The 16,951-nt window shown below is 41.7% G+C and overlaps 2 protein-coding genes across 2 annotated transcripts; both read left to right on the top strand.

Annotated features, from left to right (window-relative positions):
* Positions 1–403: 403 nt before the first annotated feature.
* On the top strand, positions 404–15,099 carry LOC118349195 (the record flags this gene model as incomplete). The annotated part of the gene is made up of 8 exons (XM_035692787.1): positions 404–1,516; positions 2,018–2,266; positions 2,714–3,349; positions 3,479–4,259; positions 4,398–4,732; positions 13,531–13,707; positions 13,849–14,058; positions 14,584–15,099. Coding segments are annotated over 8 exons (4,017 nt in total), but the record flags the coding sequence as incomplete, so codon positions are not given.
* Positions 15,100–15,509: 410 nt separating this feature from the next.
* LOC108986934 lies at positions 15,510–16,673 on the top strand. The gene is made up of 2 exons (XM_018959748.1): positions 15,510–16,083; positions 16,291–16,673. The coding sequence occupies exons 1-2, from the start codon at positions 15,510–15,512 to the stop codon at positions 16,671–16,673; spliced, it is 957 nt and encodes a 318-aa protein (XP_018815293.1).
* The last annotated feature ends 278 nt before the right edge of the window (positions 16,674–16,951 follow it).

Here is a 16,951-nt window from a genome sequence, read left to right on the forward strand (position 1 = left end):
TAACTCATCCTTTGTGTTGCAAGCCATGCAACAACAGTTTGAGCGGTTAAACTTGGTGTTGGGTGAAGTGAGGGATAGGATGGATCATCAAGAAGCAGCGATTAGAAATCTACAAGGTAGGAGGGATAGGAGGCGATGTGAGCATAGAGTCGAAAATCAGTATGAGAATGAAGGAGATGGTGGGGAAGAGGAAGATTTAGCATCTGACGTTGGGTCGGGTAGAAATAGAGGAGTTAGGCATGAAAGAGGACTTGAGGGGAATCTAAGGGGTCGGGATGGTGTAGATAGAGACCTTGGTAGCATCAAAATGAAAATACCATCTTTCCAAGGTAGAACTGACCCTGAGGTTTATCTAGAGTGGGAGAAAAAAATAGAGTTGGTGTTTGATTGTCATAATTACTCTGAGGAGAAGAAAGTGAAGTTGGCGGTAATTGAGTTCACTGATTATGCTATTATTTGGTGGGATCAATTAGTGACCAATAGGAGAAGGAATTATGAGAGGCCTATAGAGACATGGGGAGAGTTGAAAGCTCTCATGAGGCGGAGATTTGTTCCTAGCCATTACTATAGAGACCTTTTTCAGAAATTACAAAATCTTACACAGGGGTCTAGGAGTGTGGAGGATTACCATAAGGAGATGGAGGTGGCGATGATTCGGGCTAATGTAGAGGAGGACCGAGAGGCCACCATGGCTAGATTTTTGAGTGGGTTGAATAGGGACATAGCCAATGTAATTGAATTGCAGCATTATGTGGAGATAGAGGACATGGTGCACATGGCTATGAAGGTGGAGAGGCAATTAAAGAGAAAAGGGACAGCAAGGTACACTACGGTTTCTAGCACTACTTGGAAATCAAAATGGGATAGGAATGATCCAGCTGAAGCAAAGAGAAAGACCGAACCACCTAAGGGAAAAGATGAGGGAACTAGCAACAAACCCAAGGTAGAATCCCAACCTTCACGGAATAGAGATATCAAATGTTTTAAGTGTTTGGGTTCAGGGCACATTGCTTCTCAATGTCCAAATAGGAGGGTGATGATTATGCGTGACAATGGGGAGGTGATGACTGAGAGTGAAGATGATAGTGATGAGGTGCCCGAGTTGGATGATGCTAGTGATGATGATGGAGTGGTATACCCTGTGACAGGTGAGTCTCTTGTTGCCAGGCGTGCTCTTAATGCACACATTAAGGTGGATGATGCAGAGCAACAGAGAGAGAACATTTTCCATACTAGATGCCATGTCAACAATAAGGTATGTAGTATGATCATTGATGGAGGGAGTTGTACTAATGTGGCTAGCACTACTTTGGTTGAGAAATTGAATTTACCAACCTTAAAACACTCTAGACCATACAAATTGCAGTGGTTGAATGATTGTGGAGAGGTTAGGGTGGATAAACAAGTGTTAGTTACTTTTTCTATTGGGAAGTATCAAGATGAGGTGCTTTGTGATGTTGTGCCTATGCATGCGGGCCATATTTTGTTGGGGAGGCCGTGGCAGTATGATAGGAGAGTGACACATGATGGGTTCAAGAACATGTACAGCTTTGAAAAGGAGGGCAAAACAATTAAACTTGCTCCTTTAACTCCAAGCCAGGTCTATGAGGACCAATTGAAATTGAAAAGTGAGGTTGCTCAAAAAAGAAAGAGTGAAAATGAGAGTGATCAGAAGAGAAAGAGTGAAAATGAGAGTGATCAAAAAAGGAAGAGTGAAAAAGAGATTGAGCAAAAAAGAAAGAGTGAGAGTGAATATGAGCATAAAAGAAAGAGTGAGAAAGAAAGTAGAGAGGTGGCTGAGAGTAAAGAAAAAATAGTGGAGCCACGAGAGAAAAAAGAAAGAGAGTCTTCTGAGAGAAAAGGAAAGGCAAAAGTGAGTTTCTATGCAAGAGAGAGTGAGGTTAAGAGGGCTTTCTTCGCAGATCGCCCTATGATTTTTCTTGTCTATAAAGAGTCTTATCTTACTCTTGATGAAACTAACCAGTCTCTTCCTAGTTTGGCTGTTTCTTTGTTGCAGGAGTTTGAGGATGTATTCCCGGAGGAGATGCCGAATGAGTTGCCACCCATTAGAGGCATTGAGCACCAGATTGATTTTGTGCCCGGGGCTGCTATTCCAAACCGACCAGCCTATAGGAGTAATCCAGAGGAGACAAAGGAGCTTCAGAGGCAAGTTGAGGATTTGATGAGCAAGGGGTACGTGAGGGAGAGCATGAGCCCTTGTGCAGTACCAGTGCTACTAGTGCCAAAGAAGGATGGGACGTGGAGGATGTGCATTGATTGCAGGGCGGTCAACAATATCACGGTAAAGTATCGCCATCCCATTCCTAGATTGGATGATATGCTTGATGAATTGCATGGTTCATGTATTTTCAGTAAAATTGATCTTAAAAGTGGGTACCATCAAATTAGAATGAAAGAGGGTGATGAATGGAAAACTGCTTTTAAGACTAAGTATGGGCTTTATGAATGGTTGGTTATGCCATTTGGACTTACAAATGCGCCCAGTACTTTCATGAGATTAATGAACCATGTCCTACGTGCATTCATAGGCAAGTTTGTGGTTGTGTACTTTGATGATATCTTAGTGTACAGCAAGAACTTAAATGAACATATTGAGCATTTGAGATATGTGTTTGATGTGTTGAGATGTGAAAAGTTGTATGCTAATTTCAAGAAATGTGCCTTTTGCATGGAAAAAGTTGTTTTTCTTGGTTACGTTGTTAGTACAAAGGGTATTGAGGTGGATGAAGAGAAAGTCAAGGCCATCAAGGAGTGGCCAACGCCAAAAAGCATCACTGAGGTAAGAAGCTTTCATGGGCTAGCTAGCTTTTATCGGCGTTTTGTTAAAGACTTCAGCACCATTGCTGCACCACTCACTGAGGTAATTAAAAAGAATGTTGGGTTTCATTGGGGGGCTAATCAAGAGAATGCTTTTGCCACTATTAAAGAAAGGTTGTGCTCTGCACCTGTGTTAGCATTACCTGATTTTAACAAAGCTTTTGAGATTGAATGTGATGCCTCAGGAATAGGGATTGGAGCCGTTTTGATGCAGGATAGGCGGCCCATAGCCTTCTTCAGTGAAAAGTTAAGTGGGGCATCCCTGAAGTACCCTACTTATGACAAAGAGCTTTATGCTCTTGTTCGTGCATTAGAGACTTGGCAGCACTACCTATGGCCAAGGGAATTTGTGATCCACACCGATCATGAATCATTGAAGCATCTCAAGGGTCAAGGTAAGTTGAATAAAAGGCATGCTAGATGGATGGAATACATTGAGACCTTTCCCTATGTCATCCGTTACAAGCAAGGTAAGGAGAACATTGTTGCTGATGCTCTATCCCGGAGGTATGTACTTCTTACTTCTATGAGTGCCAAAATGCTTGGGTTTGAATACGTGAAAGACATGTATGCCGATGATGCTGATTTTTCAAATGTGTATGTGGCATGTGATAAGGCGGCATTTGGTAAGTTTTACAAGCATGATGGTTATTTGTTTAAAGAAAGCAAACTTTGTCTGCCAAATTGTTCTATGCGTGAGTTATTGGTGCGTGAGGCACATGGTGGGGGGTTAATGGGACACTTTGGTGTCAAGAAAACTTTAGACATTTTGCATGAACATTTCTTTTGGCCTAAGATGAAGAGAGATGTTAACCGTATTTGTGGAAGATGCATTACATGTAGAAAGGCCAAATCTAAGGTTTTGCCACATGGGTTGTATACACCCTTACCCGTTCCTAGTGAGCCATGGGTCGACATATCTATGGACTTTGTTTTGGGGCTGCCTAGGACCAAAAGGGGTAGAGATTCTATTTTTGTTGTTGTGGATAGATTCAGTAAGATGGCACATTTCATTCCATGCCATAAAACAGATGATGCAACAAATATAGCTGACTTGTTTTTCAGGGAGATAGTGCGACTCCATGGTGTACCTAGGAGTATTGTTTCTGATAGGGATGTTAAATTCCTTAGCTACTTTTGGAAGGTGTTGTGGGGGAAATTGGGTACTAAGCTCTTATTTTCCACTACTTGTCATCCACAGACTGATGGTCAGACTGAAGTAGTTAATAGGACTTTAACTCAGCTTTTACGCACTGTTGTTCATAAGAATTTAAAAACTTGGGAGGATTGTTTGCCATTTATAGAGTTTGCATATAATAGGACGATGCATACTACTACTTCATACTCTCCTTTTGAAATTGTTTATGGATTTAATCCACTTACTCCTTTGGATTTGATGCCTTTACCTGTTGATGACAGGAGTAGTTTGGATGGACAAAAGAAGGCGGAGTTGGTGAAATCACTTCATGAGAGGGTACGGCTTCAAATTGCCCAAAAGAATGAAAGGGTTGCTTCCCAAGCCAATAAAGGACGAAGGCGTGTCATCTTTGAACCAGGAGATTGGGTTTGGGTTCACATGCGCAAAGAAAGATTCCCAGCCCATAGAAGGACTAAGTTGCATCCTCGAGGAGATGGACCTTTCCAAATTCTTGAGAAAATTAATGACAATGCATATAAAGTGGATCTTCCAGGTGAGTATAAAGTTTCTGCAACTTTCAATGTTTCTGATCTTTCTCCTTTTGATGTAGGTGAAGATTCGAGGTCGAATCCTTTTGAGGAGAGGGGGAATGATAGGAACCAAGGTGGGCCTACTCTTAAAGATCCTTTGCAAGTTCCAGATGGGCCAATTACAAGATCAAGGGCCAAGAAGATCAAGGAAGCAATGCAAGGATTGGTGCAATCCACCTGGGATGAAGCCAGCAAGAGCCCAACACTGAAGATGGGTCTGAAAGAAGAAGAACCAGTTTTGATCCACTTTATTCAAGCTGTGGAAGACATGACTTAAACATACGGCCTATCGTTATTGGAGGCTTCCAATTTGGTTAAATGATTTATTTTATTAGTTTAGAATAAGTGGGCTTGAAGATGCTTGGCTCACATGTCTTATTTCTTTTGAACTATGTTTTTGGGAAGGCCTTGTATTTTGGCCAAGGGCTTATTTGGAAAATTACATTTTAGGAACTAGGGTTTCATCAATTTACTGTTGGGGTTACTGTAGCCGCGCGTACTGTAGCCGGTACTGTTCATCAAGGGTAATTTTGGGTAAAAGGGGCATTATTTTGGCTAGGGTTTTGATTAGGTTTGGCTTTAAAAACTCTTTGTAGCCTCATTTGAGAGTTAGACAATATTGAATTTTATTTGTGAGTTGAGTTTTCTCCTCTTGTTCTTGATTGAACTCTTGAACTTATCAAAGGTAAATCACAACCTTTGTGGCGTTCCTCCTTTGTAATCTGGGTTCTTGAGACGGGTTCTTCAACGGGTCTAGATTTTAATATAATCTAGGTTCTTGAAACGAGTTCTCATCGGGTCTAGATTCTCCATCCTTGACTTGATTTTGGCTTTCTTGGGGAGTTTTCAAATTGATTGTGGGTTCAAGGGAATTCATTCCCACGGGTTCATATCACGCTTTCATGCCTTTCATGCATCTTCATCAGTTTATGGATTTTCTTAGAAAATACATACAATAGATACAGCGTATAGTCATCAATTCACATGCGTACAATTAATACTTTGGTTGCGTAAACAGGGGCTGCCAAGGAGGGGCCGTACATACTTATACCTTTGAACATTTAGTATTTTCTTTCGTAAAACGTCTTTAGTCTTTTATTAAAGCGTCATAAAGGAGAAGCTTTCGTTTTCATTTTCTTTTATCTTATAAAAACTCTAGAAGAGTATGAACGTAACACTTACCTGGACTCCATGCTACTTGGATGTCATTCAGTCCATTCATGTGCTTGTCAGATGGCAACCTACATACATACACATAACCTTAGCATCATTCTCTATCTAATGCATAAGTAACTTATACTATAAATAGAACTACACTATACTTAGAACACTCTCCTTTTATCCCATGCACTTACGTGCCCTTTACTATGTTAAACCCTTCAGGGACCACTTGTGGTCACCACATCTTCCAACTCATGGTCTTGTCTCAAGTGCTCATCCACTAAGGTGAACCCATTATTCACCTTAGAATTAAAACACTAAGACATCTGTCTCACTCTTCTTACAACCACATTCCGACGCATGATTCCGACCAATGGAATCAAGCATCTCAATCCTAGATAATATGCCTGTCACTACCTTCATGCACCTTAGCCCATTCTAAATCCTCATTCCCATCCATACAAGCACACGGCTCTAAGCCAACTCTGAGGCTTAAGCATCGTGCAACTGTACTACAGATTATCCATTACATATGGTGAATCCGTTCGACAGATGTGTCTAACCAGATTACACATGTACCTTACCCCTTTATCACCTAAGATCAACATATATATAACACGTTGATCACCTGATCGTAGGGACGAGGGCCATACTTCGATACCAATCTTCTCTTAACCAAGCTAGCATGACTCTTCACGCTACCCATCCCTTTTGACAGTTCATCCCAGCACTTAACACGACAAGACTCTATTCACAACTACGCCTTATGTCATGTCACATAGCCCGAGATTGCTCCAGAGCTACAACCTTGTCGCGTTACCCATCATTCTCCTACATCAACTCCTGACTCATCACGAGTACGGTTCCTCACGTACTCCCATCACATCGTGACATCTCATCATGTTCCCTTTACGCCATTCCTACACTTTAACACTTCACCCATCATAAGCATGACTTCCAATAACCACGTCACTTTGTGATGTTGCCCAGTCATGCTTCCGCTACATACTCTTACATTTGTTCCACTACTTCGCCCATCACAAGCATGACTGTCAGTAGTCATGTCACTTCGTGACATTCCTCAGTCATGTTTCCGCTGCGCACTCTTGTACTTGTTCTAATACTTCACGCATACCCCTAGCCATAAGTCCATCACAGTGACACTTGTCACCTCAGACTACAGGCTATGCCATAACTACTTCGGGATATTGTTCCATAGTTCCTGACATTATTCATCACGTTCCACGCCCATCAAACACATAACCATCCTTATCTCTACGACACGCCACACGGAGTGTCGCTGCTATGTGGAGTACACTCCACGTATATTCCCTTCATATATACCACGCCACATCACCACTATGGCATACCTGCCTTATGGTACATCACTATATCACATGGAGTACACACCTTGTATACTCCATCTACATGCATTACGCCACATCACCATTATGGCATATCCGCCACATGGTCCATCACCCATCAAATGGAGTACATTCCACATGTACTCCATTCATACACATTCCGCTACATCACCATTATGGCATACCCGCCATATGATGCGTCTCACCATCACATGGAGTACATTCCATTTGTACTCCCCTCGTATACAACACGCCACATCACCACTATGGCATACAACATATATTGCATCTCACCATCACATGGAGTACATTCCACATGTACTCTATTCATACACATCCTGCTACATCACCATTATGGCATATCCGCCATATGATGCATCACTCCACTACAGGGAATACGCTCTGCATATACTCCATGCACGTTATGCCACATCACCACTATGGCATACACGCCATATGGTGCATCTCACCATCTCATGGAGTACATTCCATTTGTACTCCCCACATATACAACATGCCACATCACCATTATGGCATACCCGCCATATGGTGCATCTCACCATCACATGGAGTACATTCCACATGTACTCCTTTTTATACGCACTACGCCACTGAGTACACTCCACTTGTACTCATCCCGTTCCACAATATGCCAGGAGGGTATATTTTACATATACTCTCCTTGTCTCACATTACGCCACACATAAAGTACACCCAGCGTGTACTATTCCCATTCCACATATGCCACATTACCATTATGGCGTATTCGCCACTTGGTGCATTACTCCACCATACGGAGTACATCCCACATGTACTCCCTTCACATATACACTACGCCACATACACTCAGTGTGTACTGTTTCCATTCCACATACACCACGCCACCATTACAGCACATTCCCCAATCACAGTACATGGCACAGTCCACAACACTTCCCATCTACACCCAACACATCACAGCACAGTACACGGCACAATGCACCTCCATATAACATAGATAAGCCCAATCACTACACATAATGCCCAACACTTCATCATACAACACCACATCTCGATACCACAATTCCACAAATACTAACAGCACACTCCACAACCTAGTCAACTGATCAATATCTAACATAACTAACGAGAGATAGAGGGTTATACCATCGATGGGATAACCCGTGGATTGCTCGTTGACCGTCATAGCCGATGATGTCGGAAGAGTCGTACGTGGCGGCTAACTCATGTACGGTGACTGTTTAGGCGTTTAGGTAGCTAGGTGTGGTCTTGGAAGGGGCTCGTGATGGCATTGTGATGGCAGTGAAGAGCATAACACATTGGATCTAGCCGTGTACAGTGGCGGTCAACCACGCGCAGTGGCTGTCCATCACATGCAGTGATTACCCACCACATAAAGTGGTGGTTTGGACCTAGGGCTCGGCTAAGGGAGGTGCGGTGGATCTCGTGGTGGCGTTGAGGTGGTGGCACGGTGGCTCACGGTGGTGGATCTGGCCATACCGTGGAGGAGAAGCCGTGGGAGAGTGAGAGAGAGTGTGCTCTCGTGGGTGGCAGATCGGGGCCAAGGGAGGTCGGGTTGGCTTGGTTGCGGCCTGAGGAGGCTGGAGATGGTGGTCTTATGCCGTGGGTGGTGGTGCACAGTGGTGCACGGTGTGCAACCCGTGCGTGAGAGGGGGGAGAAGCCGTGAGGTGGAGGAGGGGCTTTTTGGCCATGGGTCACGTGGAGGAGCTCGGGGAGGAGCCATGGTGTCGCTAGGTGGCCGTGGGTGCTGCACATGGCGGCGCCAGGGGCCGCGCACGGTGAAGCAGTGAGTGGGTCTCCTTGTGCGTGCATGTCTGCGATGGAGGGAAGGTGGCTGCATGGGAGAGGCCAAGCTCGCTGGGGAGTGGTGGCCGGTGGTAGAGGAAGCTGCCGAGGGAGTGGTGGCGTTGGAGGGCGGCGCACAGCGGCACTACGTGCACTAAGCCCATACGGGCTGTACATGGCCAGCGGAGAGAGAGAGAGAGCGTGGGAGAGAAAGGCTGGTATGGTTGAGCTCGCCGGAGGGAGAGGGGGCCAATGGTGCCGGCGGTGAGAGCTAGTGGCGCACAGCGGCACCGGGCTGAGGCCTTAAGCCGTTCGGGCATGGGGTGGATCGCGTACTGCGTACACCGAAAGAGAGAGGGAGGAAAGAGAGAGCCACGGGGGAAATGAGGGGAAAGGAGAGGGGGTCTGAGTTTATAATCCAGTCCCTTCGTCTTGGGGATCTACACAACGATCTAACGATGAGGAATTAAAACGCTGATTTGAAAATGCGTAAACGTTAACTTAATTAAAAGCACTTAGAGTAATTAAGGTAAATATTATTTTAAACTAACTTTAGTTTATAAAATAATATTCTTCATCATTAATAAAATGATGAAGTCTCACTTAACATATTAAAGGGAATAAAACCATTTAATTAATAAAAGTTCTCAACATAATTTAAATATCATAATATCTTAAATAATTGAAATCATTTTAATAATAATATTAAAATGATTTCTGGCAATTATAATATTTTTAGAGCTCTTCAATAATATTATGATTGTCGTATTTAAGATCAAATCTTAATTCAATAATGATGGAAATACTCCTTATAAATATTTCCAGCATATTTAAAACACTGGGCATGCCCTAGAAGTCACACGATATCTTTGAGACACGCCATCATGGTTCGACACGCATAACGTGGCTCGCAGTCGCTAGTGAGAAAGGCAGATGATCACATAATCTCTGCCTTCGGGATTTGCTTACGTCATAAAGATGAAACATACGTCAGAAAGAAGAAACGTAAGTAAGAAGAAGGAGCTGGGTATTACAAGTGTAGTCCACCGTAGTATGCTAGAATACTACTCAGTGGCTCCCCTTGCAGCTACAAGACGTGGGGCTGGTGTACAACCTCTCACATAGGGTTAAGTGTGTTGGACATTCAGATCAATTAGATAAATTAAATCAGTCAGTTAATTCAGATAATCAGTCATGCATAACATAAGCATCAGTATGGGCAATCATGATTTTCAGCTCTTAGCACGAAATATTTTATAAAAACCCTACATTTATTATGTTCACATTGTGATGAGTTTCCTACTGAGTTTTTTACTCAATTTAGTTTTATTACATGTTTATAACCGTCTAGGTGAGGAGATGACCACGAGCATACGGGCCAGGATTGGATGGAATAGTTAATTAGATCCCAAACTTCTTAGAATAAATTGTTTACTTGGCGCAAGGCTCCGAGCGACTAGATTGGGTGACTAGTCTAAACGACCAACCTAAACGACATCATGGGCGACAACGAGCAAAAGCGAGCAGCTTTACTGCTCGGTCGGTTGGCGAAAGGGTTCTATCATCCCGATCGGGAGTCTTTCCTCTAGGTAGGCGAGGAGACCAGTTATATTTAGCACACATGGCATCTACCCGGTGGGACGCTTCTGAATTCCGTAATCAATCTGCTGACCAACAAATCTTCCCAAACTCCGAAAATCAAGCTGCATATCACTGAATCTTCCATTTTAGATCATCTTTATATTCTTGGGATAATTTCTTTTATGCTAAACTCTATCTTTAGAAACTATTTTCCAGATCTTTAGGCTAGATTGTAGCTGTATTTATCTTATTTCCGAATTTAAATTTTGACATCTATTTAATCCTGTCTTGTTAGATGAATAGGGGAGTTTTTTAGAGAGTTGGAGTTTCTATAGTTTTGGAGTTAGTTTCGAGAGTCTGAGTTTTAGATTTCAATATTCCAAAGCTTATTCTTTGAGTTTCTTTCAAGGAGGAGGATCTGGAGAGCGGAAGCGAGAGCCGCATGCTTCTTCAACCAACTCTAACGAAAAATACTAGTTTTTATTCTTTTTGCTTTCAATTTCATTATGAACTAATTCAATTTTCTAGAGTTTTGGTGTAGTCTAGCATTGAACACACAATTTCTATTTTAAGTTATTGTCTTTTCAATATTTCCATTATTGAGTGTTTATTCATTGTTCTTAATGCTTGCAATTTTTTAGCTAATTATTATTCGACCTGTTGAATCGCAATGAGACTGAGAGGTGATTAGTTGAGCGAAAGTATAGATACTTTACCACGATTAGTGTGATTTGCAAGAAAAATCCAAATAATTTAATGAGTTTTTAATTAGTTAAATTCATATAGAGATATGGAGTTATTAGTTGGAGATATTTTTGGTATTGGTCGAGAGAAAATATTGAATAGCTAAGGGATTTTTATCATCAACTTGGGATAATTGGAATTCTATAACAAGGAAGAATAAATTGTGTGGGATTTGCTAGATGAAATCAAACGCTCTAGATCTATTCTTATTATCTTTAAAATCTTAATTTTAATGCGATTTTCTTCAGTTTAATTTTAGATAATCTATTTTTCAAATTTTGGTTTTCCAAATAGTAATTAATTTAGTAGGTTTCAATACTCAATAGCATAATTATTCCCTGTAGGTTTGACATCCATTTTCTTTAAAACATTTTACTACTTGTTACAATTATGTGGTCTTGCAAATATTTTTATGCCTACAAGGAGCATGGGTAAGACTATGTGAGCATAGTGGATTAAATACAAAGAAAGTACTTTGGTGATTGGAGAGCTTTATTAAGTAGTTTTGTTTTACTCTGTTGACTAGGTAGTTTGGAAGGTTGATATTTATTTTGAGACTTTGTGGTGTTCTTAGTATATTATTTTGGGAATAGTTCGTTTAAAACAATGAGATCTATGTGTTATTAAGAAATTGGAGTTTATATATGTACTGTGAGATATGATTTTAAGTGATAAAAAGTAACTCTCTGACCCTTGTGGGACAAGGTCATTACATTAGCAGTTGCGTCTCCCATGGTGGCAGCGTGCACCCTAACAGGTACATGATTCCTCGGCTTTGGTTTGATGTCAATGTTGGGGGCAATTCCACTTTCCTGAGCCTTATTGAGATAGCCTCTCTCCATATGGTCTATCTTACCACAATTGAAACAGGCTCCTCAAGCGAGTCTACATTCGTCTCTATGTTTCCTGCCACACTTTCTACAGACGGATAGTGGAATTGGCATTTGTCCTCTAGTCATGATGCCCTTTCATTTGTTTGCTCCGGTCATCACCGCTTATTATCTGAGCTTCCACTGACAGCGAATGGGTAAGCTCTCTTCTTCTCCGAATTAATTTGGGTAGTAAATATAACACCCAGACCTAGTCAAGCCTGATTTTTTTTTCGCCACCACGCACGATTGCACTCCCATGCAAATACACCTCTATTCTCCTCAGCTTTAGGGTTTTTGTTTTTGTTTTGTTTCAATCACCTTTTTTTTTTTCACACGTTAACTTCCCCGCAGGTTTTCTTTTTTGTCTATTTTCACCCCTAGAGTTTTCCTCACGTCCTTGGCATGCACGTTTCTTCATCTCAGCATTTCCCTTAGGGTTTCCATCACTCACATATATATACATATACATTAGCCCACGCATAGAGAAACTACCTTGTGACATTCATTACATGTGCTGCCTCTTTAGCCATCCCATTGCTGTCGTCGACTCCCTTTGCCACCACGCATCACTGTGAGATAGTGCCCAGTGCTTCAAGCCTCCTCGTGCCTTCTATTTTTCCAACTGTTGCATCGTCCAAAACTCATGCTGCCCCCCCCCCCCCCAATACAAAATCGACGTAACCCATGCTTGCACGAAGCCCTCACTTTGCATTGCCGCGCCACCCCAGCACCTCCACATAGTTGTCGTCTGGTTCATCCACCCCTCGTAAACATCCACCTAGACCAACCACCAGAACCGCATTCCATAGCCATGGGAAACAGCAACCCACAGCTTTTACCAAGTTAAAACCCTCTGTTTTCTATACCAAAAACAGAGCAGCCCACGTCCTGCACTTCTCAAATGGTTTTTGGATGGTTGGTTATGGCCGGCCATAGAATTATGATTTCTTTTGTCTATGCCAAATGCACTTATGTTGAAAGAAGAGAGCTATGGAACCTGTTAGAAGCGACACAAGTGGCTGACGCACCTTGGATGGTGCTGGGTGACTTCAATGTGATTCGCATGGACTCGAAAAGGATTAGTGGAAATCCAAGACCTCTCATTTCGATGTCAGAGTTTAATGATTGTTTAGATCATTGTGGTCTATTTGATTTATCAAATTTTGGCCATCGTATGTCATGGTGTAATGGCCATGAAGGGGTATCTAGGAGTTGGGCGAAGCTGGATAGAGTGCTTATTAATGATGAATTCTTAAGGGAATAATTTCCATCGGCTCAATTTAAATTCCTTTTGTGGAAAGCATCTGATCATTGTCCGATAATGGTCTTTCCGGAGGTGCCACATTCCTCTTATGGTCCTTCGCCATTTCGTTTTCTAAACATGTGGTGTACTCATGAAGCCTTCCTGTCATGTGTTAGAGATGCGTGGAATCAGCGGGACTTAGCCTTGGGACTTTTGAAGCTTGCTATCAAACTTAAGCGTACTAAGGTGGCTTTACGTGCTTGGAATACAAATATTTTTGGGGGAGTGGGTGATCACTTAAAAGCTCTTGAGGAACGTATGGAATTTCTGGAAAACCAATTACAAGGTGGTTTTTCGGAGGAAGCTGAGGTTGATTTCCTAGTTACTAAAATTGAACTTCAGCTGTGCGAAAAGAGGGAAGCTAGCCGCTTGAGTCAAATAGCTAAAAAAAGATTGCTAACAGAGGCGGATCAAAACATGAGATTTTTTCAATTAGTTATTAATCAATAGCGGAAAAGAGGTCTGATATCTAGGATGGTGCTCGAAAATGGAAGAATTCTTGAGGGGGCCGATATTGTTCATAAAGAAGTTGCTGATTTCTTTCATAATTTTCTCTCTAAGAACTCGAGTGTTGAGGAGTGTGACCTCTCAGATTTGATTCAAAATCAAATATCTGAGGAAGCAAATTTATTCCATTGCGCTGAACCTTCAGAGGATGAGGTAAAACAAGCTGTTTTTTCTATTCCAAAATATAGTAGTCTGGGTCTTTGATGGTTTCGGATCTAGATTTTATATGTCTTGCTGGGATATTATTAAACATGATGTCGTTGAGACGGCTAGAGATTTCTTCAGGGGTGCACCCCCTAACCAGGTTTTTTTCTTTTTCTTTTATTATCTTAATTCTAAAAGTGCCTGATCCCTCTAGTTTTGTCAAATTCAGACCGATTAGTTTGTGTTATGTGGCTTATAAAATATTTTCTAAGATTATTGTATCTAGACTTACTGTGGCTGTAGAGAAGTTAGTCTCACATGAACAAGGGGCGTTCATTCCTGGGCGAAGCATTTTTGAGAATATCATCCTCGCTCAGGAAATGGTTCATTCTTGACATAAGAAAAATGTCGGTGGTAATGTGATGATGAAACTTGACATGGCCAAGGCCTACGATAGGGTGAATTGGGTTTTTTTTGTTGGAGGTATTTAGGGCCTTTGGCTTCTCTGATAATTTTTGCAAATTAATATAGTAGTGTGTGGAATCCCCGTGGTTTTCTGTTATGATGAATGGGACTGTGTCTGGTTATTTTAAATCGACTTGGGGTCTGTGTCAAGGGGACCCTCTTTCTCCTCTTTTATTCATTATCATGGAGGAAGTTCTGACAAGATTACTCAAAAAGAATTTTAATTCTGGGCGTATTCAAAAATTCTATCATCCAGTTGGTGCCCCTCTAGTATCTCATTTACTCAATGTAGATGATATCCTTAGTTTTGCAAATGGGAATAAGAGGTCTATGAAAATCCTTGTTTACAACACTCTTGAGACTTATGAGAAGTGGTCGGGACAAATTATTAGTAAGGATAAATCTGCTTTGTTTATGTCGAAGCATATTTCCTTAATCTGTAAGCGTGGTTTATTGAGAATTACTGGTTTTAAGGAGGGCATATTTCTTGCTATGTATTTGGGGGCACCATTGGTTTCAGGCAGATTAACGTATAGTATCATGGAGCCATTAATTGCGAAGATAATGAAGAAAATCGCAGGCTAGAAAATGAAGCTTCTTTCGCATGGAGGGAGACTTATTTTATTAAGACACATGTTATCTAGCATGCCGATTCATCTTATGTCGGTGATGAGTATCGCCATCGTGACTGTGTCTCGTATAAAATCGCTTATGGCCTCTTTGGGGTGAGGCAGACAGCAAAAGAAAGCTGCATTGGAGATCTTGGGGGAAAGTTTGTAAGCCTATTTTAGAAGGGGGTATGGGATTGAGAGACCTTTAAGATGTACAAAAATCTCTTCACATGAAGTTTGCTTACCAGTTGATAACTACCAAGACGTTGTGGTCTAAATTTTTTAGCACAAAATACTTCCGTAATGAGCATATTTCGTCTCATGTGGTGAGGCCTAATGCATCCCGCTTTTGGAAATCAGTTTATGTCTTGCCTTCCGGAAGTTATGGAGAATATAAAAGTGCTGGTGAGAGGAGGAAATGCTTCATTCTGGTTTGACAAATGGCTTGCTTCAGGCGTATTATCAGTTAGCGTTGGGGCTGTACATAACTCTAAGCTATGCATCAAAGATGGCTGGATCAATAATTCTAGGAACTCTGATCGTTTATTGGAGTTAGTGGGTTCGGAACTAACAGAGGAGATTTTACAAAATGTGCCAACTGGTAAAAGTGGACAGGACATGTACATCTGGAAACCTGCTCTGGATGGTAGTTTCTCTATTGGCACGGCGTGGGAGGCGATGCGAGGCAAAAGCCTGAATACATTGTACCATGATTGCTTTTGGCACAATATGTTGCCGAAAAGTATTTCTATGTGTTTATGGAAAGTTTGGTTTAATTGCTTAGCCGTGGATGATAGAGTGCAGAGTAAGGGCATTTACCTGGCTTCTTCATGTGATTGCTGCGCACAAAAAGCCACAGAAACTATCAACGATGATAGAGTGCAGAGCAAGTGCTGTGATGGGAGTCCCGTTTATGCATCAGATGCCTTGGAAAACCAGAGTTATGGTCTGGGTTTTAGTACGCAAAAAAAAACCCTCCATCAAAGGCATATTAGTTGGTTTAATTCCTTGTCTCATTACCTAGAGTTTGTGGAAAAGAAGGTGCAAGGCCAGAATGGAAGGTGTACAGGATAATGCCGAAAAAATCTGGAGAGATTGAAGTTATTGACTGATAAGCTTAGAGCTAAACGTAAGTTATCTATTCAAGACATTAAAATTCTTGAAGAATTTCAGATTGAACGTCCGAGAACTGGGGCGAAGGAGGTAAAAATAGTGACTTGGTCCAAACCTCCCTCGGGTTGGGTGAATCTAAACTGCGATGGGAGCTGTCGTGGAAATCTAGGGAATTCGGGAGGTGGTGGAATTATCCGTGACTCTTACAGTGTGGTGAAAGCAGTGTTCTCAACTCACTTTGGGAATGGGACCAATAACAGTGCCGAGCTTAAGGCGATCGTGGAGGGTATTCTTCTTTGCAAGCAATTTCACTTTTTTAATATCATTATTGAAAGTGACTCTCGTATTGTTGTAGACTGGCTCTGGAAAGGGAGATGTACCTTATGGTACCTTTGGGATTTATGGGATGATCTAAATGGAGAGCTCATTGGATAAACTTTGTGGTTGTTCATCAATATAGGGAAGGAAATGGTGCGGCTGATTTTCTGGCTAGAGAAGGCAAAAGTGGGAAGAATGAGATTTATGAAGGGCATTTTTCTCTCCCAAGACGTCTAAGAGGTACTACATGTGTTGAGAAGATGGGTCTTCCATACCTGCGTCAATGGGATTTGTCAGTATTCATAGTCTTTTGTTTGGTCTGGTGTGTGGTTTTTTTTTATAGGCCTGTTTAGATTTTCTTTCTATTTTCATATAGGCTTGTTTAGTTTTTTTCT

Source organism: Juglans regia, chromosome 8 (genome assembly GCF_001411555.2).
Source record: "Juglans regia cultivar Chandler chromosome 8, Walnut 2.0, whole genome shotgun sequence".
Classification (NCBI taxonomy): domain Eukaryota; kingdom Viridiplantae; phylum Streptophyta; class Magnoliopsida; order Fagales; family Juglandaceae; genus Juglans; species Juglans regia.

Bases quoted from the DNA above. Each gene is read 5' to 3' on its own strand.
- LOC108986934 (XM_018959748.1), top strand. From the start codon at position 15,510: ATGGAGAATATAAAAGTGCTGGTGAGAGGAGGAAATGCTTCATTCTGG. The intron at 16,084-16,290 runs GTACGCAAAAAA...AAATTCTTGAAG, and splicing joins GAGTTATGGTCTGGGTTTTA to AATTTCAGATTGAACGTCCG.